General features: G+C 36.0%; 1 protein-coding gene across 1 annotated transcript; it reads left to right on the top strand.

Moving 5' to 3' along the window:
• Nucleotides 1-2,551: 2,551 nt before the first annotated feature.
• On the top strand, nucleotides 2,552-24,167 carry LOC132123447 (neutral amino acid uniporter 4-like). Its single transcript, XM_059534059.1, has 12 exons — nucleotides 2,552-2,876; nucleotides 3,812-3,916; nucleotides 4,594-4,696; nucleotides 4,908-4,998; nucleotides 5,557-5,645; nucleotides 8,915-9,010; nucleotides 12,796-12,880; nucleotides 13,071-13,316; nucleotides 14,614-14,712; nucleotides 15,630-15,799; nucleotides 17,718-17,887; nucleotides 23,434-24,167. The coding sequence occupies exons 2-12, from the start codon at nucleotides 3,895-3,897 to the stop codon at nucleotides 23,682-23,684; spliced, it is 1,422 nt and encodes a 473-aa protein (XP_059390042.1). The 5' UTR covers nucleotides 2,552-2,876; nucleotides 3,812-3,894; the 3' UTR covers nucleotides 23,685-24,167.
• The last annotated feature ends 382 nt before the right edge of the window (nucleotides 24,168-24,549 follow it).

Below are 24,549 nucleotides of genomic sequence, written 5' to 3' on the forward strand. Positions count from 1 at the left end.
TGTCTTCACATCCAGTCAAATCCTAATGGATAAAATTCAAATCTTTTAATAATTCAAGTTCTTTTAATAATCATTATACATTTATAATTCATAAGACATACTTGTCACACTGGAGGATTGTTTAACAGATAAAAAAGCAAAGGGATTAAAAACCTAAAGTCAAATAAAAATCATATTTGATATTAATAATATATAAATATTGTAATTTATTATTTAATATGCATTCCTGGTACTATTGTATAGAATTGATCAGTGTTCATTAATATAATATATATATAAATTCTATGGAATTATGAATTATGATCCAATCAAATCCTAAAGTATGATTTCAAACTTCACCCTGCATTTTTCTCATTGAATATTCTACGTCACTTTAAAATACGTTCAACTGAAAGACCACTAAAAGCATCGAAATATACATTTAAGATTTATGTAAAAAATAAAATAAATAATTTATGTAAATGAAAATAATTTAGCATCACAAAATTGTATATGCTTTTTACAGGAGATTGTCTTTTGGGTTTTCTTTCGGGATCGCCGGTGACCCGCTGTGTGGAAACTGAGCCATGCGCCAGTTGAAGGGCAAGCCAAAGAAGGAGTCGTGGAAGGACAAAAAGGAGCGCAAACAGGCCATGCAGGAGGCGCGGGAGCAGGTGACAACCATCGTTCTTCCGACGCTCGTCTTCCTCGTGCTGCTCATCGTCCTCTTAGTCTACGTGGCGACGAGACCCGGAGCCATCGAGTAGACCGACTCCAAATAGCCAAATGTCCTCTGCCCTTGTCTTTCTCTTACATTTCCCCTTGTTCCTTCCCAATGCCAACTTCCCAATGGACTCAATCATAAGGATGAATGGATTGATAAAGGAGTGGTTTTCTGTGCAATGTTTGGAATATGTTGAAGGAGTCTTCCATTTTGGCTCCTGACAGCCTCTTCCAGCCACCATCATTTGCGTCTGTGGTAGCCATGTTGGCTCCAAATGCACTTACAGGGTTCTAGTTTCATACCAAAGCACCTGAGACGCAGCAGACTCAGACTGACCCAGGAACCGGGCCAGATCTGATGCCTCTGTGCTTAAAGTCAGTACAAACGAGAAGTGATTGTAGTATTGCGCATGTCTGTAGCATGCAAACTTATGCATACACACACACACACACACACACACACACAGAGATACACATATTAACACTGATGGGTGTCACATAAAACCATTAATGACAGAATTGTATGTAACCTAAAATGTATACTTCTTATTGCTCACTACCAAATGCCTCTTAACAAGCAGTTGCTGATGTTTTTGGTTAAGGTGTGTGTGTGTGTGTGTGTGTGTGTGTGTGTGTGTGTGTGTGAGCATATGCACATTGAAGTGCATGTTTCTATGACACATCTGTGATATACAATCCCAGCTGCAAATGTACTCCTATTTTAAAATGTATTCCAGCAGGACTTGGATCTAAAAATGTGCCTTAACTTTTAATGACATAACAGGATTTAAAGTATTAATAAAGAAATAGAAAGCCATGCCGACTGGTTTTAATAAGACTCTGTGTTTTGATCTTTCAAGTTTTTACTCCCATCTGTCTCTTACAAAAGTATTTAATTATTTTGGGAACTTTGCTTTTGCTGACAAAAGGTTGTGATTTCTTGCTAAAATTATTGCATTTTCTTGAAAAACTTTACATGCACAAGCACTGAAATGTAGTTTACATTTCCGCAAAAGCTTTGTGAGCGCATGCATTGAAATCGATTGAAATACAATTTCTCCTCGCGTGTCTTCTCACAAAAGTATTTGTATTCCCCTGAAGAACTTTGCATTCGCTTACACAAGAATTCAAATATAGTTTTTCAACACAAATGTTTTATGAGAGAATGCACTGACTGAAATATAACTTTCCTCCAGTCTTTCATGCAAAAAGTATTTTGTTCCCCTGAGAAATACTGCATTAGCTTGCAAAACTTTTTGTGGTCTCTCGCAAAACTTTTTGTGCTCTCTCACAAAAGTAAGGCATTGTCTCCTAAAGCTTTGCATTAGCTCACAAAAGCATTGAAATTGTTTTTCTCCTACTTGATATTAGCAAGAGGACTCAAAGTTACTTTTTACACTAGACAAACTACACACTTTCCCTGTCTGCCAGAAGATAATGTTCCAAATGTATTAACAATTCACAAAAAAAAGGATAAATTAAGCAGCTGCCATAGGATTCAAGAGTAAGTTTCAGAAGAAAGCAGCAAACACTGTAATGCAGAATTTTTTTTTTTACTTCTATAAGTATCATACACAATTATACTAACATACAATACATGATTGATATTTATGACGTTTTTATTGGAATTCTAAAACTCTCAGTACACATGATCGAACTTTATTAAAACACCAGAAGGACACAGGTAGGCTAAAAGAAAAGAAAAATCAGCTACTAGTGAAACTAAATATAATATAGGATATAAATATTTCCAATCTGTAGTTTGGGTAAAAATGTCATAATTAAAAAAGTAGCCTGCATTATGCTGTAGTAACTGCTAAAACTAACCAGTCAGACGTGCCTCTTATCCGGCGGCTGTTTTAGTGTCGCGGCTCCTTTAAGGATTTGCTCCGTCGTGACCGCGGTGACGTTGCGCGCATAGTTTGTGTGTGACTGTGGGATCCTGTGATGATTTCCATCGTGCGAGTCTGTCTCATTCGCTGTCATCCACTACAAATCTCACACCCAGGACTCATATTCATGGATGGCATGTCATCACTTTACGCCTGAGTCAGCTGATCGCGCGGGTTGTTCGGTGAGGATAGCGAAACCGGATCCAGCACAGGGCCGGTGATGGTCGTGCGTGAAGCCGAAGAGAGCAACAGAGGAGCGGCTGTGATTTCTGCGCTCCGTCGGTAACATCCTCCACTTCCATCACGCTATACAGCATCAACATTTAGCTCCTTATACTGATTTATTTTTAAAATGTAAAGTTGTTGTTTAGCTCTTTTGATTGAGTGTTTATATTTAATGATAGGGTTCATATTTATATAAATATTTACTAGAAATATAGGTAGCGATCTTATTAATTAATTGTAAAAAAATAAATGAATAAAAAATAAGTAGGTTTTTAGTGTTTTATGTAAAAAAATATGTAAAATATATGTAAATTGTGTACTATTGTGTGTTTAAAAATTATAATATTGTTATTATATGCATTAGATATAATGCAACACACACAAACATGTATATATTTAATGTTTTGTTACCACACTTTTTTAGTAAATGCATTAATTCACATATTTCTGTGAATCAATATTTTAAATATTTTTCTAATGTTCAGTATATTGTGTTGTGTATTGCTTGTATAATAATTATACATGAATTGTAGATTTTATTGTTATTATAATCATTATTGTTATTTATTATGCAATACTGTATATATGTATTATATAATATAATAATATTATGTGTTACGTATATAATATAAATAATATTATGTGAGAGTATATATATATATATATATATATATATATATATATATATATATATATATATATACAATGGAGCAGAGTGCAATAGTTTTGATGACTTTACTTTTACTCTAAAATGTGGAAAAATAGTGTCTAGTAGCTTGCATAGTGTTTGCAACACGATATGTATAATATTTATGTGTTTAAGTTGCTTAACAGTTATGATTAGGAACTACTTTAACATTTCACCTTAATGTAATTACAAGTTAGTTTTAAAATGTCACAGTAGTGTGCAACAAGTCAAATGGCGTAGTTTGAGTTTTCTGTCTGTCATGTGTTTGAAGTGTAATGAACCATTGTGTGTATGCCGTCTACAGCTGATTCCCCGTGTGCCAACTCATCAGAGTACACAACACCTGCAGCAGGTTTGAACAAACACCCTCCAGATGAGCAGCACAAGATGCCAGCAGCTGAACAACTAGGTAAAGACGTGTGTTTTACCTCACAGACCACACTGAACCAATCCGTGATGTCTGACAATGGCTCTGTTGATTCATTGGCTTCATGCATTAAATTCATCACATCAAAAAACAATAAAAACACTGTACTACTAGATCGTTTTAAAATCAAATATTTTAATATTTAATAAAAAAAATATTCAAATGTTTTGAATAACCCTATATAATAATTAATAATATGCACTATAAATGTACATTTAAAATGTTTTTTTTTAAATATTTATTTAAAGAAAAAAAGTAATTTAAAAATAGACACACAAATATGTATATATTAAAATGAAATAATATATAGTTATAAATTTTTTAATTCTTACTTTTTAAAGTTAATTTAATTTGAACTACACCAGTGCTTTCTCAGCAGGGACACCAGTGTCCTTTAAACTTGAGGGCAGTTTTATCTCTGACCTGTTATGATCACCAGATGCAGGGTCTGAGAAACACATCATCCACATGAGGCTGAGCGGTCAGACTATTCTGGGCTGCTTCTTTATGAACTGAATAAAGCAGCAGTGTGCTGTTTTTAAACCGACCTATTTTTATTAATTTTTTTATTATGAACTAGATCTGTTTAATTAGGCCATTCATTTAATACTCTGTAAGATCCGATGCCTTTAAGTCTGTGGTTTTATTTCACGGAGCAGACATGGAGCTGATGACCCCTCTGATGGAGGAAGCAGGAGGTGAAGAGGAGGAGGAGGATATAGACGTAGATGAAGATCCAGAACATCTGCCGCAAGGCATCACGTGAGTCTCACATCAGGGTTTCTTTTGTAGATTTTGGTTAAAACAGCTGTTTGTTTGCAAACAGTCATTTTTTTATCTGTAACAGATGTGTTTGTGTATAAACAGCAAATTACATAATACACCTTGTTGTAACCTCTCTCATGTCTGACATCTCCCTGCTTTAAATAACAACATAAAGGCAGACAAAACGTCTGTTTTCTCTGTTCCTCAGGTTTACTCAAACCCTGCTGCATCTCTTAAAGGGGAATATCGGCACAGGATTGCTTGGGCTTCCTCTAGCAGTGAAGAACGCTGGGATTGTGGTATGTAGCATCGCAGCTCCTTCATGAGCGATAAACCCAGTATAAATCGATTTCAGCCGCACACAGAACCTTACTTTCCTTCTTTTCAAAGTTTTAAAACTGACCCGGAATCCGAACACTCTTGTAGTTTTTGTGTCCGGGTTTTCAGGGTCAGACTACACCATGTACACCACCGACTGTAAAAACCTGAAATGCTTGAGAGGAGTTTTAAATGAATGTGTTGGTCCCAGCTTTATTGCTCCTGTGATTAGATGCATTTGTTTTCACCATCATGTCCTGATCGCCCGATACTGAGTGTTTAATGGGTGGAATGTGAGTTTAAAACAGGTCAGACTGGTTTACAGACTGAACCCGTGTAGGCTGTATTGTGTGCGGACAGCTTAACTGTTGTTTGCTTGTAAGCGTGTCAGTCCACTAACTTTATTGCTGCCATAAAGGACTTGTGCAGTATGTAAGCAAAGTTCACACTGAGAGAGAACGATAAGGCTTTATTGCTCTAGTAGACACTTACAGTTTTAAAAGTGTCTAAAACACATGATTCTCCTTTTTTTCCTTCAGCTCGGTCCAGTTAGTCTGGTTCTGATGGGTGTTGTGTGTGTCCACTGCATGCACATCCTGGTCAGCTGCAGTCATCAGCTCAGTGAGCGGTAAGAACGCACCAATCACAGCCCACTGCTTCAGACGCCACAACCAATCACATTTCAGCTTCTGTTTTGTTTTTTCTATTTAGTTGAAAAAAAATGTGAGCGCGAGACAGTTCATTAATGGAGAAGTGGTTTGATTTTGAAAAGTGGGTGTTGAAAGCAGAACTAGTACTGTGCATAACTAAGCATGGTTTCTGTGGTGAACAGTGTTGGGCTAGTTACTCAGACTGTAATATATTATTCACTACTAGTTACTCCTTTCAAAAGAAATGTAATATTATTACTTTCTGGCAACAGTGATTAGTTACACTACTAGTTGTATTACTTTTCCTTCGCCCCACAGAATATGTGATTGTTTATCTTCCACATAAAATTCTTCTAGAATGTTACTAACAACATATTTCTGTCTCATCATTTGACCAAAATCCACATTGGATCACAATCAGATGTTATTACAAACACTCGATGGTGCTTTATAGCGACATTCAAGTAGTTGTGTTGTACTATTACTGTCATTAATTGTCATGTGGAGCTTGAAGCTTTCATTAAGTATTTTATCAAATCACAAGTTTGTAAGAAAGGGTTAGGTTATAGGTATGGTTAGGTAGTTACTCAACAGTGTTCAGATCATCTTTTGTCCTGACAGAATCAATATAATGCAATATTTCTATCTGCTGAATGTAAGCTTTTCCATATTACAGGCTTCCCTGCTGCACTGGGGACATCACATCATATGCAAGTCAGGAAAATTATGTAAATAAATCTAGGAATTATTTGATTGTTGGATTTTAAATCATCGGGGTTGAGGCATCAAAAATAACTAAGCTGTTTTATGGATGCTAACTGTAATATTATTACTGAAAATGTATTAGTAATTAGTTGCACTACTAGTTAGTGCAAAAAGTAATATTATTACAGTAACTAGTTACTGCCCAACACTGGTGGAGAATCACCATTCTATTATGATCAGTGATTATTTTCTTAATAAAATACAAATTTGACATTGGAACTGGGGTGCGATGGCTGATGCGCATTGAGCGTTATGTCACATCGAGCCATGATGCAAACATGAGCGAACTAGGTTTGAGTTATCTTAGTCAGGGTTATAGTTAACTAAAATATTCAATTGAATTGAAACTAAAATGTATATGTTAATTATTGAATAATTAACAATAAACAATATATGTTAATATGGAATTAAAAAACGTAACAAAAAAAAGAGCAAGGGCAAAATTAATTGTATAAAAACCGCACATACTATATTTATCAGACGAGCTGAACGAGACGCAGATTCACCCTCTGCCAGCAGGTGGCGCCTAAAGCGTTTCCTTAGTTTCTGCTGTAAACAAAGCAGCGCTGCATTTATGAACTTTAAGATGTGATATATAGAGGCAAGATTAAAATAAAATAAAAATACCATTTAAACTTTTCTGAAGACCGCAGGTTTCCCTCAGACATACATTCATATAAACTCTTAGCCCTAGTTGAATCACGATTTGTTTTTCATCTCAACCGATCAACCGCAACTTTTCAACGGCTGGCGGTTAATTGTTACACCCCTAATATATACATCACGTGTTGACAGGGGAAAAGAGCTCGAAGGAGGCAGATAATATACAAACAGAGTCTTTAAAAAATCCACAAGGCAGAAATGGCAAAAATTATCTCTTTACATGACAGAGACAGGACAAAGTATAAATACTAAACCAAACGATGGACTAATAAGATAATTAATGAACACAGGTGGAAACTAAAGAACTAATCAATCAACAAAGGAAAACCAGGTCAGGCAGGGAGAACAGAACATACACATGACAATATATAAGGTGTTAGTTTTATTTAACTATGATAACCCTTGTTCTAGTCCAACTTATAATGCTGTATGATAAAAAACATTTTGTCAGCTGAACCCCATTGACCTAAAATATTGCCTTGAAGACCCCTTATAAATTAATATTTTTAGTAATTTAACAATGTATTTGCATGATCACAGTTCTGTGATGTTGGTTAATGGTCACATGGCATGCAGGTTTTTATTGTTTTATACATCTTATATATACACACACATAGAATTATTATTATTAATTAATATTTCAATGATTTAAAATTTAGCTTTTCATCCACTTGTGGGCCACTCATATCTCAGTTCCATTCTTCTCTCTCCTGACTAATTTCCAGTCATTCTTCACATTACCTGGAGAATAGACAAAAATAACCCCCAAAATAGTAATTTCACACAAAGCAGGTTCCCATCTCAGCTTTTAGATTAAAGCATCACACACTGCAGGTGACTTTCAGATTGTTGTGGCTTCCGGTGGAGTTTTTCCCACTCTTTTCTTGGAAGATTTTCTGGAATTCTAACCAAACATTTGATCCTGTGGTGACAAAAAAAAAATTAAGCTCACTTCCCATGCAACACAGCAAACACACATGCAGTGATAGCTGAATAAAGAGGCTCCCATGTCACATTTGAAGGGCCGGATCTGATGGCTAACCTGGAAAACTCATTATCTCATTAACTGTCTAAATAAACATCAGCGTCTCAGATTGTTTGTGAAATTCTAATCATAATGTTTTTGCAGTCAGCTCAAGCATTTGAATCATTGCATATTGTGTATTCTGAACACAGCAGTTTTCTAGCGAGTGGACTTTCCTGCAGTCTGGATTTTTGTGCATTCACACTTAAAAAACAGCGCTTCGTGCATGCACTCCCTCTTCAAACGCGATCAAAGGCCTCTCCCTCGGGTCTGACTCCTGAAGCGCAGGCTGCTGCATCAGTCAGATGTGGGACGGGGTTCTGCAGCGTGTGTCAGCGTTAGCGTGAAGAGATGTCAACCTCATCAGTGCGCATCAGTGCGCTGTCACATTTCTCAAGTTATCACAGTGAGGATATGATTTCAGATTATCAGTTAATCAGGTGAGATTTGGCTGTTTTGATTATTGCATCAGGGTTTATTATAGTTAGTGAGAACCTTAGACATGCACCCCTGCTTTGTGTGAAATTAGTATTTTTGGGAGTTGTTTTTGTCGTATATCCTAGTACAGTCACCAAAGAGCGGTCTTGTCAGATTTCGCTTTAGGGGTCAGTTTTGTCTCCAACCACATGAAGAGAAAGTGTCATGTGTGTTGAACTTTTTTTGTCCTTCCTCTTTTATTAAAGTGTTTTGACTGCATTTTTCTCTCTGGAATTACACAAAACACTGTTTTTTTCCTGCAATGCTTTGTTCTTGAAGAATATTTGCCTTTGTTTTCCTCTTTCTGTCTTCTTCCAGGTTGAAACGTTCCCCCCTCGGTTACAGCGACACGGTTGCAGTTGCCATGGAGATGAGTTCCTCCCAGTGCCTGAGGAAAGGTGCTCATTTTGGGAGGTGAGCTATCCCATCATGCAGTTCACTGGCATGACAGCCCCCCCCAACACCCCCCACACGTGTGCATATGTGACAGAGAGAAAGAGGGATGGCACGAGGGCAAATGTCTGTGCTTGACTGAATGTATTCAGGACGCCCTGCAGGGGTGTGTTTTCACATCTGATGTCCCACACACACACAGACCTCGCCCCTGAATCTTAAAAAGATCTGTCTTACCGGGAAATACTGTCTCATTTTTATCTGTGTCGGAAGATAATATCATGCACTTTAAAAAATAAAACCCTGATGATGCTACTTCTACAACAAAAGAAATATTAATAATAGTAATTATATTATTTAAAAAATTTAATTTTAGACAGCAGACAATTCTGTCATCATTTACTGTTTAATAATATACTACATACTGAAAAAAATATTATATATTATACAAATATTATTATACTGTACTTATAATACTAATTTAAAATAAAAATAATTTAAATAAATATTGTATTGTATTGTAATAATATGTAATATAGCATATACATTTGTTTGTGGAAATGCCTGAACTCACCTGGCTATATTTTTTTTGACACTTTTATGGTGCTTTTTTAAAAAGTCTTTATTAATAAAAAAAGAGCATGATCTTTAAATGAAAAGTCATAGAAAGTCAATTGGGTTCAAAAGAAAGTCATATAGGTTTCAAAAACCATTGAGGTTGAGTGAAATATGACAATTTCTATTCAGTTTTTTTTAATGAATTATATACAATTATAATTTTATTCATCTTTTTAATTGGCTTTTATTTTTATATTTTCATTAAATGTATTAAATTATTTGTATATTTTCTTAAATTTCATTCAAATGTTTTATTGAATTTTACTGTTGTGGACTTTTGTCTGTCATTTTTGTTTTAGATTGTTTTTTATTTTTTTATTCTTTTTAAGTTTTGTATTCATGTCAGCTTATTACCATCAGTTGCAAAGACAAACCTTCTCATTTAAATCTAATATTTACAATATTACCTTATTTCAGCTTTATTTCAATAAATAAAAATGTTTTTTAATAGTTTTAGTTAATAACAATATTTCGATTCCCTTTAAAAACGTCTCACATGGCTTGAATACTTGATTCTGATTCAGTTGCTTCAGTCAAATATTTTTGTATTGTTACTCATTTCTTACTTCCTGTTTCTTCTGTGTTTTCTCAGTCACTTTATTTCTCCTCACCTTCTTTGTGGTAATTGTTCTATTCTTTCTTTTATTTACTATTTTTCTCTTATCTTCTGGAGTTATTTGTTCTCATTTTTCACCTGGGATATAGCTATTCTTAACAGGTGTCCCTGTCCTATTCACTACACTAGGCATGCCTTTTCCCCAGTTTTTTGGGGCTCTGATTAGTCCACTTCCCAGAACTAGGGACACTTTAGTTAGTCTGCCTACTCTGGAGCCTAGTATTATATCTTTTCTGCTCCCCAGTTCTAGGTTTAAATGCTATAATGCTCTGAGTGGTTGTTCTCTTTTCTTTTTTAAAAGGCTAAGTACTAAGATTACACTCTGCTAATATGTTTTCAATATCCTTTTTGCTGGCATTGTTTAATATTGTGGCTAACGTGTGTCCTTCAGGTCTACTTCCACCTACTTCATGCAACAACCTAATCTTATCCTCATGAGGGCTCTAATCTTCTATTGACAGCCACATACTTAATATCAGTACACCACCTTTTTGAACTTCAACTAAGTCTTTTTTCCACTGCTTAACTTATCCTCTTTCCCAGTCAACTCTTGTGCCTTCTCCAAGGCTTCAGCAGAGACAGCGTGGCCTGTGCAAGTGTGCATTAACCTGCTAATCGAATCTTTGCCAAGTCTTGCAGCTTCAGCTGCTTTCATAACGCGGGTTGCATAAACACTGAGCTCCTCGCCCTGTTCTGCTGCCTTACAGCCTCAGTTAAGTTTAACTCTAATAATTCAGAGTCTAAATCAACCTGTTCTTCTCCTGACTCTTTTGAGGCATTAAATGTGAGGTATCTAGGAGTTGGAGTCTTTCTCCTTGCTATATTCAGGTTCTGGCTCTTCTAATGCCATTTGCAGTTCTTTCTTTTCTTTTTAAGGCCCTTTATCATTCTGTCCATCTCCCTAACTGTCTTCCTCATATACGAATATCCTTCCTGAAATATAGCCTGCTTACCAGACTCTGTCCAAACCTCTGCCCCAGCAATACTTTTGACTGCCGGAGATCTACTTGCTGTCCTCATTTGACCATATGTTAAACTTCTTTTTTATAGAACTTTTTCTCTAATTGTCAGCCTCTTTCTCTTCTGCTTGGTTTCTTGTATTTTATCCCTTTAATATTAACTTCAGGCCAATCATTATTTATTTGATGCAGCACTCTTCTGCCTGTTCTCTTTTTTCACAACCTTACTTCTCTAATATCATCTTCTGATGACTCACTGCTGTCCAGCCTTCATACATTCAGATCATTATCCTTTGTAACTGTGTTTCTGTAATGGGCGACCGAGGTGGGTGTGGGTCAGCAACTGTGACTACACTATCTCTGTCATCGTCTACATGTGTTGAAGTAAGGAGGAACTCGTGTGCATTTTGGAAGTCTGTCATTGCCTCTTTATATATCCTAACATTTTCCATATTAGCAGTCTCACCCCGAGACTTCTTCATGTTTTCCCCACTCATAGTGTACGGTTTTATTTTGCCTTGGTTCTTTTTACGGACCGTGCTCATAGTTCCCTCTGCCTCTGAGCTTTTGCATTGAATGGTCACTTCCTGCTCACAGTGGCTTCCTATTTCTAGGGCTCATTGTATGACTGCTAGACCATCTTTGGACTCTTGAAAGTCTCCTTTCTGCAGTCCATCCGTGCTTGGCTGACCTGGCTCTGTTTCCTGGACTGAGGTTTCTGCCCTTAAGGCTCTTTTCTCCCTGTGGTCTCCTCTGGTACATGCCTGTATTGAGATACTGCTGGATTTTCTCTGGGCTTTTTTACATATCATAGTAAAGCATCCCCTACTTCAGGTTTTTCAACTCCATAGCCCCTCTAGGTCTCATGGGTAGCGACCGCATTTCCTTGGCCCTTCAGTTCTTTCTCTGGACTGGAATATACTAACACCCTCAGGATTAGTATCACCAAATCCTTTCTGGATAGGTCTATGTGGGTCTTAGTGGTAGCGCTTCAATGTGGTATCTAGACATTCAATTTAAAACTCAAGCCTCAATGTTACTTGGTGCATGCTTTTATCTTACACCTTTACCTCTGATTATTCAGGTAGGGTACGGTTAGGAAAATCTTGCCTAAACCATAAAGCACAGGTTGAAGTCCTTCAGGAGTGATGTAGAAGACTCCCTTGTGGTTGTTCTTGTTTGGGGCTCAGTTTATAGTTAAAAGGAAAGTAGTAACAATAAAATCTCTTATTTTGTTGGTTGCAATGCAAAGCAGTTCATGCAAAAATAAAACAAAAGTCAGCTAAGTTAAAAGTTCTATAATCAGACTCTAAGCAGCATACATAGCATCATACTCTTAAGTCTTTCACAACTGTTGCTTGCTCATCCTAACAAAGCAAATATTGCAAATGCAAGCATCTTTGTATTAAATGGCATTAACCTTAAAACAAGCAAATACCATAACACTGAAACAGGTAAAAAGCAATACAATTATCAGTATACAAAACAGTATAAAAGCTGCTGTTAATACAGCTGATTTTCTACACTATGCTTGTTTCAAGTCTCTCACATCACACAATCTCGGTCTTCTCATATAATCCTGTGATATGCTCTCATGTCAATATCTTTTACAGGCACTTGGTGAATTTCTTCCTGGTTTTGACCCAGCTGGGCTTCTGTAGTGTTTATTTTGTGTTCCTGGCTGAGAACATTAAACAGGTATGTGTGACTAGAGCTCCAGAAATATACATTTTCTCCATAGATAAACTGATTTTTATTATGTGACGGCACCAGAGCTAATGAAAACTAATGGAAATAGACTTTTCCAGAATAAAACCCAGCAGCTGCCAGTCAGGTTTGTTTTTCTGAATGTGAAAGGCAATTGATGCACAGCTTGTGTGTTTGTTAGGTGATGGAGGGAGCTCATCTGAACAGCTCAGTGGAGACTGTGCTGATACACTCCAACAGCTCACAGGGGGAGACTCCTGTCTCTGCAGCTGCGGGGCTGGACCTGCGGCTCTACATGGTCTTCCTCCTCCCCTTCATCATCGTTCTGACCTTCATCAGAGACCTGAGGAACATGGCCGCACTCTCAGCCATCGCCAACCTCTGTATGGCTGTCAGCATCATCCTCATCTTCACATATATACTCAACGTGAGTATGTGTGCCATCTGCACAGATTGAGGAAAAAAAAAAAAAAAAAAACTAAAAAAAAAAAAAACTAAATTAAAATTGTGATTTAAAATGCATTCTTTTAAAGCTCCAGGTTTGCTGTGATTTAAATAGCAATAAGACTATAAAATAATAATTATTATTATTATTACTACCACTACTATTACTATTACTATTACGAAGTTGTTTTTACTAAGTTGTTAACAAAACTATTAAAATTGTAATATTTGTATTGTAATATTTTACTGTAAAATCAAGTAATTAATAAAACAATTATATAATAATTATTTATTTAGTAAGCAAAACTATTAAAATAAGAAATATTACTAATGTAATATTTAACTGTAAAATGATAAATGTAATTGGGATATATTACTGTAAAATCAATCAAGTATTTAAGAAATGTAATAATGATTATTATTATTATTATTAAACAAAACTATTAAAATAAGAAAATCCTATTGAAATATTTGAAATTTTTGTAAAATGATCAAGTATTTAACAAAACATTATGTAATATTAATAATAATAATTATTTGTAAATAAATCTAAGAAATATTTCTAATGGAATATCACTACAAAAAAAAACAAGTATTTAAGAAAAAAAACAATCATTATTTTACTTTTCAGTACAACTGTAAAACACATTACTAATATGACAGTTAATTATGGCTGTATTATTTCTTCATTTTCAAATGTTAAACCATCAAGCTTTTATTTCGGCATAAAACTCATGGATCCCTGCATTGAGCTTCAGTTATTGTAATGAGAAGCGATTTTATCAGAGCTTCTCATTACAAATTAAGATGGTGGATGCATGTTACGTTCACAAATGCAACTCAAACTGATGCAGAAAGGAGTTTGTATTGAGAAGCATTTACTGTGAACAGAGTCGCTCTGAAATGCTGGAAACAAGAACACAGTGCCATGATTCACTCGTGTATTACATATTTATTTAAATGTATCACAGCCTTTGTGATTTGATAATTGCACTAAGCCATATCACAGTTTTTTAAATAGGTTTTATTCTGATTAATCGTGCAGACCTTGTATATCTAGTCTCATATGTTCACTTTTGTAGACAGGAAACCTCATTGTTCATCCTAGGAACTCCACTGATACAAGCCTATGCATCAAAACGCGCACAAATTGTATGAAGCGTGCGTGCGTGCGTGCGTGCGTGCGTGCGTCTTCATCTGCTGTGTCCCAAAGAAAGACTGCAATTCTAATCCTGATGTGAAACTATATCATGTCTTTTACCCTCTCTGACTGTCTGTAGGATGTGAGCGATCCCAGACGTCTGCCGTACATCTCCACGTGGAGGAAGTTTTCCTTCTTCTTTGGAACAGCCATATTTGCCTTTGAGGGAATTGGAGTGGTGAGATGACGATTGAGGTTTAATTTTTTTTATTTCGATTTTTCAACTATACATGGTGTTTGATTAATCTGTTATTTATACATTTTTTTAAAGCATTTTTCCTTTTGGTATTGGAAGAAATTAGGTATTTTTTATATTGTAATAATAATAATTAAACTTTTTATACTGTATTTACTGACTCTTTAATTGTGTGCCTCTTGCTTTTTTCTATGGTCTTATAAATTATTAAAATAAAATAAATTATTTATTTATTTTAAATGCTGAGCTAGTTGCAATGCAATGCAATTTTGTTTTCTGCAAAGAGTACATTTACATTAATGGATGATTTTATCCAAAGCAACTTACATTATTTTTCAATGCAATATTACAAATTAGTTTTTTTCTTCTTCTTTAAAAAATAAAATAAAAATTATATGCATTTTATATAACTATATTGCTATAAATTGTGTTGTATTACCCTGCCATTAAATTACAAATCAAGTGAACAATGCTTCGAGGAGTGATAATAAATTTGACATCTCTCATAATCATTTTTATTTTTTCTCCCTCTGCTGGAAATACAATGGAAAGACAAGTCATGAAAAGACAATGGATTTTTTTTTTTTCAATCACCACTGTAACTGGTGAATTTTTTTTTTTTGTAAAGGTCTTGAAAAGGTGTCAGAATATAATAAACTGGAAGTGCTGATACTTGCAGATTTCCTGATTCATGCATTCCCTTGGGATTGAACCCATGACCTTACCGTTGCTAGCTCCATGCTTTGTTATGAATTTGATCAAAGGAAGGTGTCTTAGAAGGCAGCATCATCTTTCACACTACTTTTGGACTAGGCTTTGTGCATGAGATGCCTGGAGCAGAGCTTCACCACACACGATCAGTCTCCCGTATTTTTCTCTCTCTCGCTTTGTTTGTGTAGGTTCTTCCACTGGAGAATCAAATGAGGGAACCGAAGCGATTCCCTCAAGCCCTCAACATTGGCATGGGCTTCATCATCATCCTCTACGTGACCCTGGCGACGCTGGGATACCTCCGCTTCAGAGATGACATCAAAGGAAGCATCACACTTAACCTTCCACATGACTCCTGGTAAATATGATGCAAAGACACTTCAAAAGTCCATCAGACATCAGAGAGGCGTTGTGGATTTCTCTCTACGTTCAAAAGAACAGCTTTTATTTGAAATAGAAATCTTTTGTGACATAATTCAATTATTGCATGCCTGCTGAATGATGTTTTTTACATACCGACCACAAACTTTTAAACAGTATTATGTGTATATATATTAGTATAAATACAAATAAATCAAATATAATAGTAATATTATAGTATAAATAAAAAAATTAATTCAGTAGAGTTCAGTCTGGCCTGCATCATGTTCCCAACCCAGTCTCTCCTTTTGTTTTTCTCGACTACCTCCAAGTAAAAAGCATCAAAAGCTGAAAAATAAGTCTCATCCATCACATCTGAGTGTTAAGTCAGTTCAATTTAGTTATCGCAGCTCTCTGCTATAGTGGAGTTAAATTCAGAGAGCTAATATAAAACTCCTCGCTGGAGTCTCTGTCAGAAACATCTCGACTGATTGATCGCTGCTCCGAGCGCCTTAAGATCAAATTACAAAGAAATCAAAACCAGCTGCTTTCAAGTGTAGCTCTTACTAAATCCTGCCATTTTTAACTTACTTTCCTCGAGACTTTTATTAGCAGTTAACGTATTTCTAGATCCCATTAGCATCCGTTCAGCTGAGGACAATCTGCCACCAGATCTGATATCTGATTCAGCTTCTGGTTTGTTGACATATCCAGCAGTGACAGACGTGTTCTGCAGTGTGACGCTGTTAAACAACTCGAACATTTCTATTGCTTCATTTAAAGTCAGTTTTTTAAATACCTTTATTCTGTAGGATGCATTAAATTGATCAAAAGTGACAGTAAAGACATTTATGATGTTACAAAATGTTACAAAATATTTCCAATAAATGTTCTTTTGAACTTTCTGTTCATCACAGAAGCTTGTAGAAAAAAAAATGCATCACGTTTTCACTAAAATGTAAAGCAGCACAACTGTTTTCAACACAGAAACTCAGAATATTAGAATGATTTCTTAAGATCATGTGACACTGAAGACTGGAGGAATGATGCTGAAAATTCAGCAGCGCATCACAGGGATCAATTACAGTTTACAATATATTCAAATGGTTCAAAAACCATGATTTTAATTTGTTATAATATTTCAAAATATTGCTGTTTTTACTATATTTTAATACAATAAATGCAGCCTTAGTGAGCATGAAAGACTTCTTTTAAAACATTAAAACTTTTAAAGATTAGTGTAATTCTTTTATAGTTTGCTACCATTACGTTGTTAAATTGGTGGAAGTATTCAGATATTAAATAAATGTTTTTGAAAAATCATCATTAAAACAATTCAGTCAGTTCTAGTATTTTTTAAAAGAATCTAAACTGGTTCTAATTTTTTTTAAAGAGATAGTTCACCCAAAAATGAAACTTCTGTCATTAATTACTCACCCTCAAGTCGTTCCATGCCTGTAATACCTTTCATCCTCGGACACAAATTAAGATATTTTTGATGCATTCTGAGAGCTCTCTGACCCTCCCATAGACAGCAAGGGTACTACCACGATCAAGGTCCAGAAGCATAGTAAGATCATCAGTACAATAGTCCATGTGACATCAGTAGTTCAACTGTGATTATAAAAAGCTACAAGAATACTTTTTGTGTGCAAAGAAAACAAAAATAACAACAGTACGCTTGCAGTCTATGGGAGGGTCAGAGAGCTCTCAGAATGCAACAAAAAAAATCTTAATTTGTGTTTCAAAGATAAACAAATGTCTTATGGGTTTGGAACGACTTGGGGTGAGTAATTAATGACAGATTTTTCATTTTTGGGTGAACTGTCCTTTAATTGCATGCTCTGTGGTTTCTGTCTGGATCTGTTCTCCGTTTCTCTGCAGTATTCATGTGTGTGTGTGTGTGTGTGTTGCAGGTCTAATCAGCTGGTGAAGGTCTTGTACTCGTTCGGTGTGTTTGTGAGTTATGCGGTGCAGTTTTTCGTGCCGGCAGAGATTCTGGTTCCGCCCGTGTGTGAACGCATCCGGAAGAGCTGGAGACGAGCGGCTGATCTCAGCTTACGAGCGCTGCTCGTCTGCCTCACCTGTGAGTGAACACACACACACGCACGCACAGACACGCTCTCATCCAAAACACTGTGAGCTGCCTCTATAATCAGCATCATAGCCATGTATTTTATGATAAAAGCAATCCCAGAATGCATTGTGTCGAGCTCAGTGAAAACAAAAAATCCAAGATTGTGAATCAGAAGAAGAGAACAGCTGTAAGACAAGTATACTTGTATATCATTCAATACATATCATTTAAAACAGTGTTGCACTGTTCATCTTGAATTATGCTCCCGCTCCATCATCCTCTTTATTTCCATTCTGTTTTCTCTGCACATCTTCCACCCACCTATCCGTTCGTTCTCTTCCTTGCTTCCCTCATTTTTTTCCCTATTCCTGTCTTCTCCTCATCCTAGTCCTCCCTCTAGTATCCATTGGTGATGAGAGGAGAGATAGTGGAGGTTTGTTTCCCTCCCAAAATGATGGATGGATGCTGTGAACCATTGTAAAGCTGAAGGCTTTTGGATTAGTTTGATATATGTTTTTTATCTTTGGAAAAATTGAGTCTGCCACTGAACCGTGAACCATCTGGAGACCTAAAATATGAAAATAAATATTTGTTTAACACCGTCAGTCATGCAGGTACGAGAGAACGAGCGTTTGCTATGAAAAAAGAGAGGAAGAGAGAATGTTGCAGGAATTGAGTGAATGAAAAATTGAGTGATGGTGTGTGCTTTTGTATTGGAAGCAGAGAAAAATGGAGCGAGAATGTGTGAAATGCAAGCTGTTAAAACAGGATCTCTGCCTATCAGTGTGCTTTTCATATTATTTATGTACTATTATAATATTTTTTATAATACTTTATATTTATATTTTATATTATTGTCATCTATCCATCATTCATTCAATGTTCACTTATTCATTCCATCCATCCATCCATTGTTCATTCATCCATTCCTTGTTTATTCCATCCATCCATTGTTCATTCTTTCCATCTATTCATCCAACGTCCATTCCTTCATCCATCCATCATTCATTCTATCCATCCATACATTTTTCAGTCTGTCTGTCTTTTCATCATTCATTCATTTATTCATTAATTGTTAATTCATCTATCCATCCATCCATCCATCCAATATTTATTGTCATCTATCCTTCATTCATTCATTGTTCACTTATTCATTCCATCCATCCATCCATTGTTCATTCCATCCATCCATCCATCCATCCATTGTTCATTCTTTCCATCTATTCATCCAACGTCCATTCCTTCACCCTTCCATCATTCATTCTATCCATCCATCATTCATTCTATCCATCCATCCATTTTTTCAGTCTGTCTGTCTATTCATCATTCATTCATTGTTAATTCATCTATCCATCCATCCATTGTTCATTCATCCAATCCTCGTTCATTCCATCCATTCATCCATTATTCATTCATCCATTCCTTGTTCATTCCATCCATCCATCCATCCATCCATCCATCCATCCATCCATCCATTGTTCATTCATCCATTCCTTGTCTATCTGCTCTGTCTATCGGTCTAGCAATCCTACAGACATCTGTCTAGAATCTTTTTTTTTATCGTTCTAGCTAACAATCCATTGTTCTACCTACTGTTGTAGACACCATATCAGCTATTAATCTATTATTATAGTTATTGTTCTAGCTGTTATTAATAGCAACTATCATTCTACCTCTTGTTCCAGGTATAGATTTTGATATTCATCATTCCAGCTATTTTTTAGCAACCAGTCTTTCTTGCCATCTACCATTCCAGCGACTGATATTGTAGATTTCTCTCATTCTATGTAGATACAATCTTTCCTCCCTCCCCAGTGTCCTTGCTCACTATTCATTTGTCGGTCTTTTGTTCTATCCATCTCTCTGGTCTCCTTGGACATATCACTTTCTCCGCTTATGTGATTTTTTTTATTGCATCCATGACTTTTTTTCTCTCTTTTGTCCCGACTCATCGGTTACTCGATGCTCCGTCTCTCTCTACAAAGTTTCAACTTGCTACACGCCGACATGAAACATGGACATCGTTATTTATAGCGAAGAGCTTGGTGGGATTAGAATAATTCTCACATTAATTCATTGCAAAACTGCATTTAACGTTTTCGGAACGTTACGGAACGTTTACGGAACGGAACGTTACGGAACGTTTTTGATTAAAGTTTATGAAAAACATTCACAATAAAATGCGCCGTTGAGCTGTGTACAATAAGACCAGGGACATTTATTAGGATGGAAAATAGCAGGGTTCCCAAATTCTGAAAACACTGTAATTATTTAAATTAGAAATTGAGGCAAAAGTCAAATGTATGGAAAAGTCATGAGAATAAATGCAATTTTGAAATCCGTCATGCTCTGTGAGCAAATGGCTCTTTTTCAAGGCAGTCTACAAGTCTATCCAGCAGTCACAAACACCTGGAAAAATAACGAAAAAGTAATTACTCCAATAATCATATATAATAAAAAAAAAATTCTATATATTACTTTAATATTAAATAATTTTAAAATTAAATAAATTTAAAATATTAAAATATATATCATTGTTAGAAATTATATATATGAGCTCTAAAAATATAATTAATAATAAAAAAAATATTTCATATTTCAATAAAGATACAAATTTATAAAAGAAATCGAATTAATTTAAACAACTAAAATAAAAAATGTAAAATAAATTGTATTGATCTTTAAATATCAAATTATTTAGAATTTATCTTTAATATCACATGGAACTGCATCGTGTAGGTCTGGTGGATGTGGTTTTATGCTGCATGTAGCTCTGAGGAAGATCTAGATGATGCCTGTGGAAATGCTGTTGAACAGGGTAATGAGGTCCGTGGCCTCTGCTGGTAGATAAACAGATGAAGTTCTCCTTCTGTCTCTCGTTCATGCTGTCTTTTATCTCTCTCTGTGTTCTTTCTACCTGATGTGCTTCCTCCCTCTTTCCCTGGCTCGAGGCCGTCAGCCCTCGGAGCGCTGTGGTAGATTAGTGGGCACGTTGTGTGTATGGATATACCTGTGTGTGTTGGTGCAGTTTGTTTTTTTATGGTGTGTGTGAGAGCTGGGGCAGAGTTGAGGGACTCATTCAGTGTCTGCTCATTTATCTCAGTCTCCCTGAGGCTCTGTGAATTATTACCTGCCTGCCCTGTGGAGACAGGCCCATCATGGAGCTCTTCGCTGAGGCCTGTCACAGAGCTCCGTGATAGGGCTTATCACGCACCTGCATGGAAGACATTCTCTAAGAAGCCTCTGGCTTTGAAGTGTTTGTGTAGGAAGTTAAGTGGTTAAGGCTCACTGGTAACCCAAAGGTTGCTGGTTCAATCCCCTCAAGGATCAAGCTATGAAATCTCAGGTTGCTGCACTTGGATCATTGTTCTTTTTAGTATCATTACATATTAACATAGTTTTTATAAGTGTTTTGTGGTTCAGTTTTTTTTTCATTTTTTAAATGTCTGTTCAGTTGTTGTTATTATTATTGTTGTATTGTTTAAATACATTAACATAAACTAAAATTATTTCAGTTAGAAAAATAAAATTAATGATATCAGAATCATTTTATAATTAAATTACCGAAATAAAAGTTTAATAAAAAATTACATTTGTTTTTTTATATTTCATTTCAGTTTAAGTTAACAGTAAGGCTGACTATAAATAAACATATTTGGATATTATAATTGATTCTAATGATGATATAGAATTTGTGGATACAAAGTGTAAAATTGCTAATATAATATATATAATATTAGGGTTAATATATAAAAATACAAAATATATTTAATTTTGAAATATGAAATTATATTTATCTTTAAACTCGATAACGCTGACTTGGATTGTCTCTAAAACAAGTATATTAAATAGCAATAGATGTTTGCTTCATCAGTACCCATAAAACATTTCATTCCTTAATTAGTATTCATATTTGGTTGTTTGCAAGCTTGTTTGTTTGTTTTCAGATTTCCTTTTTGAACGCTGGGTCCATTTGTTGGTGTCGGTTTATCTCTCATATCATGTGCTAAACTGTCAAACGTTTTTCCTGAGGGTGGCAGTAGCACACAGAGAGGAGAAACTGAAGCGCTCATGCGTGGTTGTGAGATAGTGTTCAGAATGCCAGAGCGAGAATCCAGTGTGTGTTACATGTTACTGGTTTCTTTTGCAACAGAGAGAAGGAGAGAGAGACAGAGAGATGTAGCTTAGAGAGCAGGTGTGACACTTCCCACTCGAGTCTCATGAATTAAACATATGTGGAAATCCTGAGTGTGTGTATGTGTGTGTGTGTGTGCTTTTTGTTAAAGGCTGCGAGGAGCATTTACAGTCATTCCACTAAAAGCTGTATATGTGCACAGATATAAATTGTTGTGCCTTTTTTATTCAGGGAAAAGAGAAGGGGTTTTGTCTTTTCAACATCAGCAGAAAAGATGAATATTGATTTTTTTATTTAGTCCTTCTGCCACGATCCTCTGCACACATCCGTCCACGCACCAGTCAGGATGGCAGAGAGTTAAACACACACACACACACACACACACACACACACACACACACACACACACACACACACACGTTTGTTTTGTGAAAAGTGGGTACATCCCATAGGCGTAATGGTTTTTATACTGTACAAACTGTATATTCTATGGCCCTACACCAACCCTACACCTAACCCTCACAGGAAACTTTGTGCATTTTTACTTTCTCAAAAAAACTCATTCTGTATGATTTATAAGCGTTTTGAAAGATGGGGACATGGGTTATGTCCTCATAAGTCACCCTCTCCTTGTAATACCTGTGTCATACCCATGTCATTATACAGAGTTGTGTCCTGATATGACACAAAAACAAGAGCACACACACACACACACACACACACACACACACACACACACACACACTGCAGTTTGGCTTTGTAGCTTTTTACACAAACTGCTCATAAATAACACTGGTCTCCATCTGTGTCTGTTTTTCTTTATTATAATTAGTGGTGACCATAAGTATGATGTTTTGATATGTAACATGCTTTGTAGTGAAAACGAGCAAAACAGACCTAAAAGTTTGGCCCTAGCAACCACTCAACACATTAGCATATATATATATATATATATATATATATATATATATATATATATATATATATATATATATATATATATATACATAATTTTTTTTCTTCTAGTTTTCAACTAAGTAATTCTGTTGTGCTTTCATATTTTTTATTTATTTATTTATATATATTTTTATTTAGCTTTAATTTATTTATATTCATTCTTCGCTTTAGTAATTTTAGAACTTCAGCTCATTTCAGTAAGTTTTCAGGGCAACCAGGCTAATTTATTTCAGTTTTTATTTCAATTATCAACAAAAAAAGGTTTTTACTATTTTAGTTGTTAACAGTAATAAAACTGCAGAACACACTTACAGAAACATGGCAATTCCAGCAGATTCTCCCTAGCAACACCACTGAGTTTCACATGATCAAACACTACTCATGTTTTCTTAATTCTCATTATTCTTCGTCTCTCTCTCTCACGCTCTCTCTTCTCTCTCTCTCTCTTCTCTCTCTCTCTCAGGTATGACAGCAGTCTTGATACCGCGGTTAGATCTGGTGATCTCATTGGTCGGTGCTGTGAGCAGCTCGGCGCTGGCGCTCGTCTTTCCTCCGCTGGTGGAGCTGGTGGCGTATCCCAGCCAGCCTCCTCCTCCTCTCCTGCTCCTCAAAGACCTCTCCATCGCCGTCCTCGGCTTCATCGGCTTCCTGACCGGGACCTACGTGACGCTGGAGGAGATCATTTATCCCGACGACCAAGGACCGTCTCCGTGACACACACACTACCTCACCAGCCCTGAAGACCACGCCCACAAACAAAGGACCAATCAAGGCACAGTTCCATGTTTTTAAGGGCACGGTGTCATTTTAAATACTGTACCTCTTCTTCCTGTGAGTGTCTGTGGCTCTGGGGTGGAGAGCTTGTCTTACAGGGTTTGAGGTTTCAGTCATTTTTCATTCCACAGGCAGATGCCCGAGGTGTGCGTCTCTAGCGCGGATGCATGTGCGAGTGAGTGAGTGAGTGAGTGATGGTGTGCATGGGAAATATTTCCTCCACACAGGCTTATGGACTTTCCGTGACTCCACCCTGTTGTAGATGGAATGAGTTTTACTCCATCAGGTCAGAGGACCATATAGCATGACGGGCCGTCAGCTTTTAACACTAATAGAGAGCGCCGGAAGAAATATTCCACTCTGTAAAGAATGCACATTCCTGCTGACTAGAGATATTATTAATAAACCAACTGTTTCTCCTGAGGCTTGCGATATTTAATTTATTTGTTTAGTTCTTTTTTTGACTGCTGCAGTATTCAGGGGGATTAATGAGTATTTATTAAATGACAAACATTGGAACGTTAAATGTATTTCAGGCTTTTAAGCTGTTAAATAAAAATCCACTCTTGATTTTAGAAAACGAGCAGAATGATTCAGGATCCAAAACAAGTGGTTTCCACCGTATCTGTAATTTGTTGTCATTTAAAATGGGTTTTGACATCCCTCGGTTTGTAAAGACAAAGAAAATTCAAGTTTGAACCGATGCATGTACAAAAGGAGGCATTCAAGAAGCTTTATAGTTATAACTCTTATGACAGTGTGTTTCTGAATGATCCTTTTAAATATTTTTTTTTTTTACTGTTAA

The sequence above is a fragment of the Carassius carassius genome, chromosome 41 (assembly GCF_963082965.1).
Source record: "Carassius carassius chromosome 41, fCarCar2.1, whole genome shotgun sequence".
Classification (NCBI taxonomy): Eukaryota; Metazoa; Chordata; class Actinopteri; order Cypriniformes; family Cyprinidae; genus Carassius; species Carassius carassius.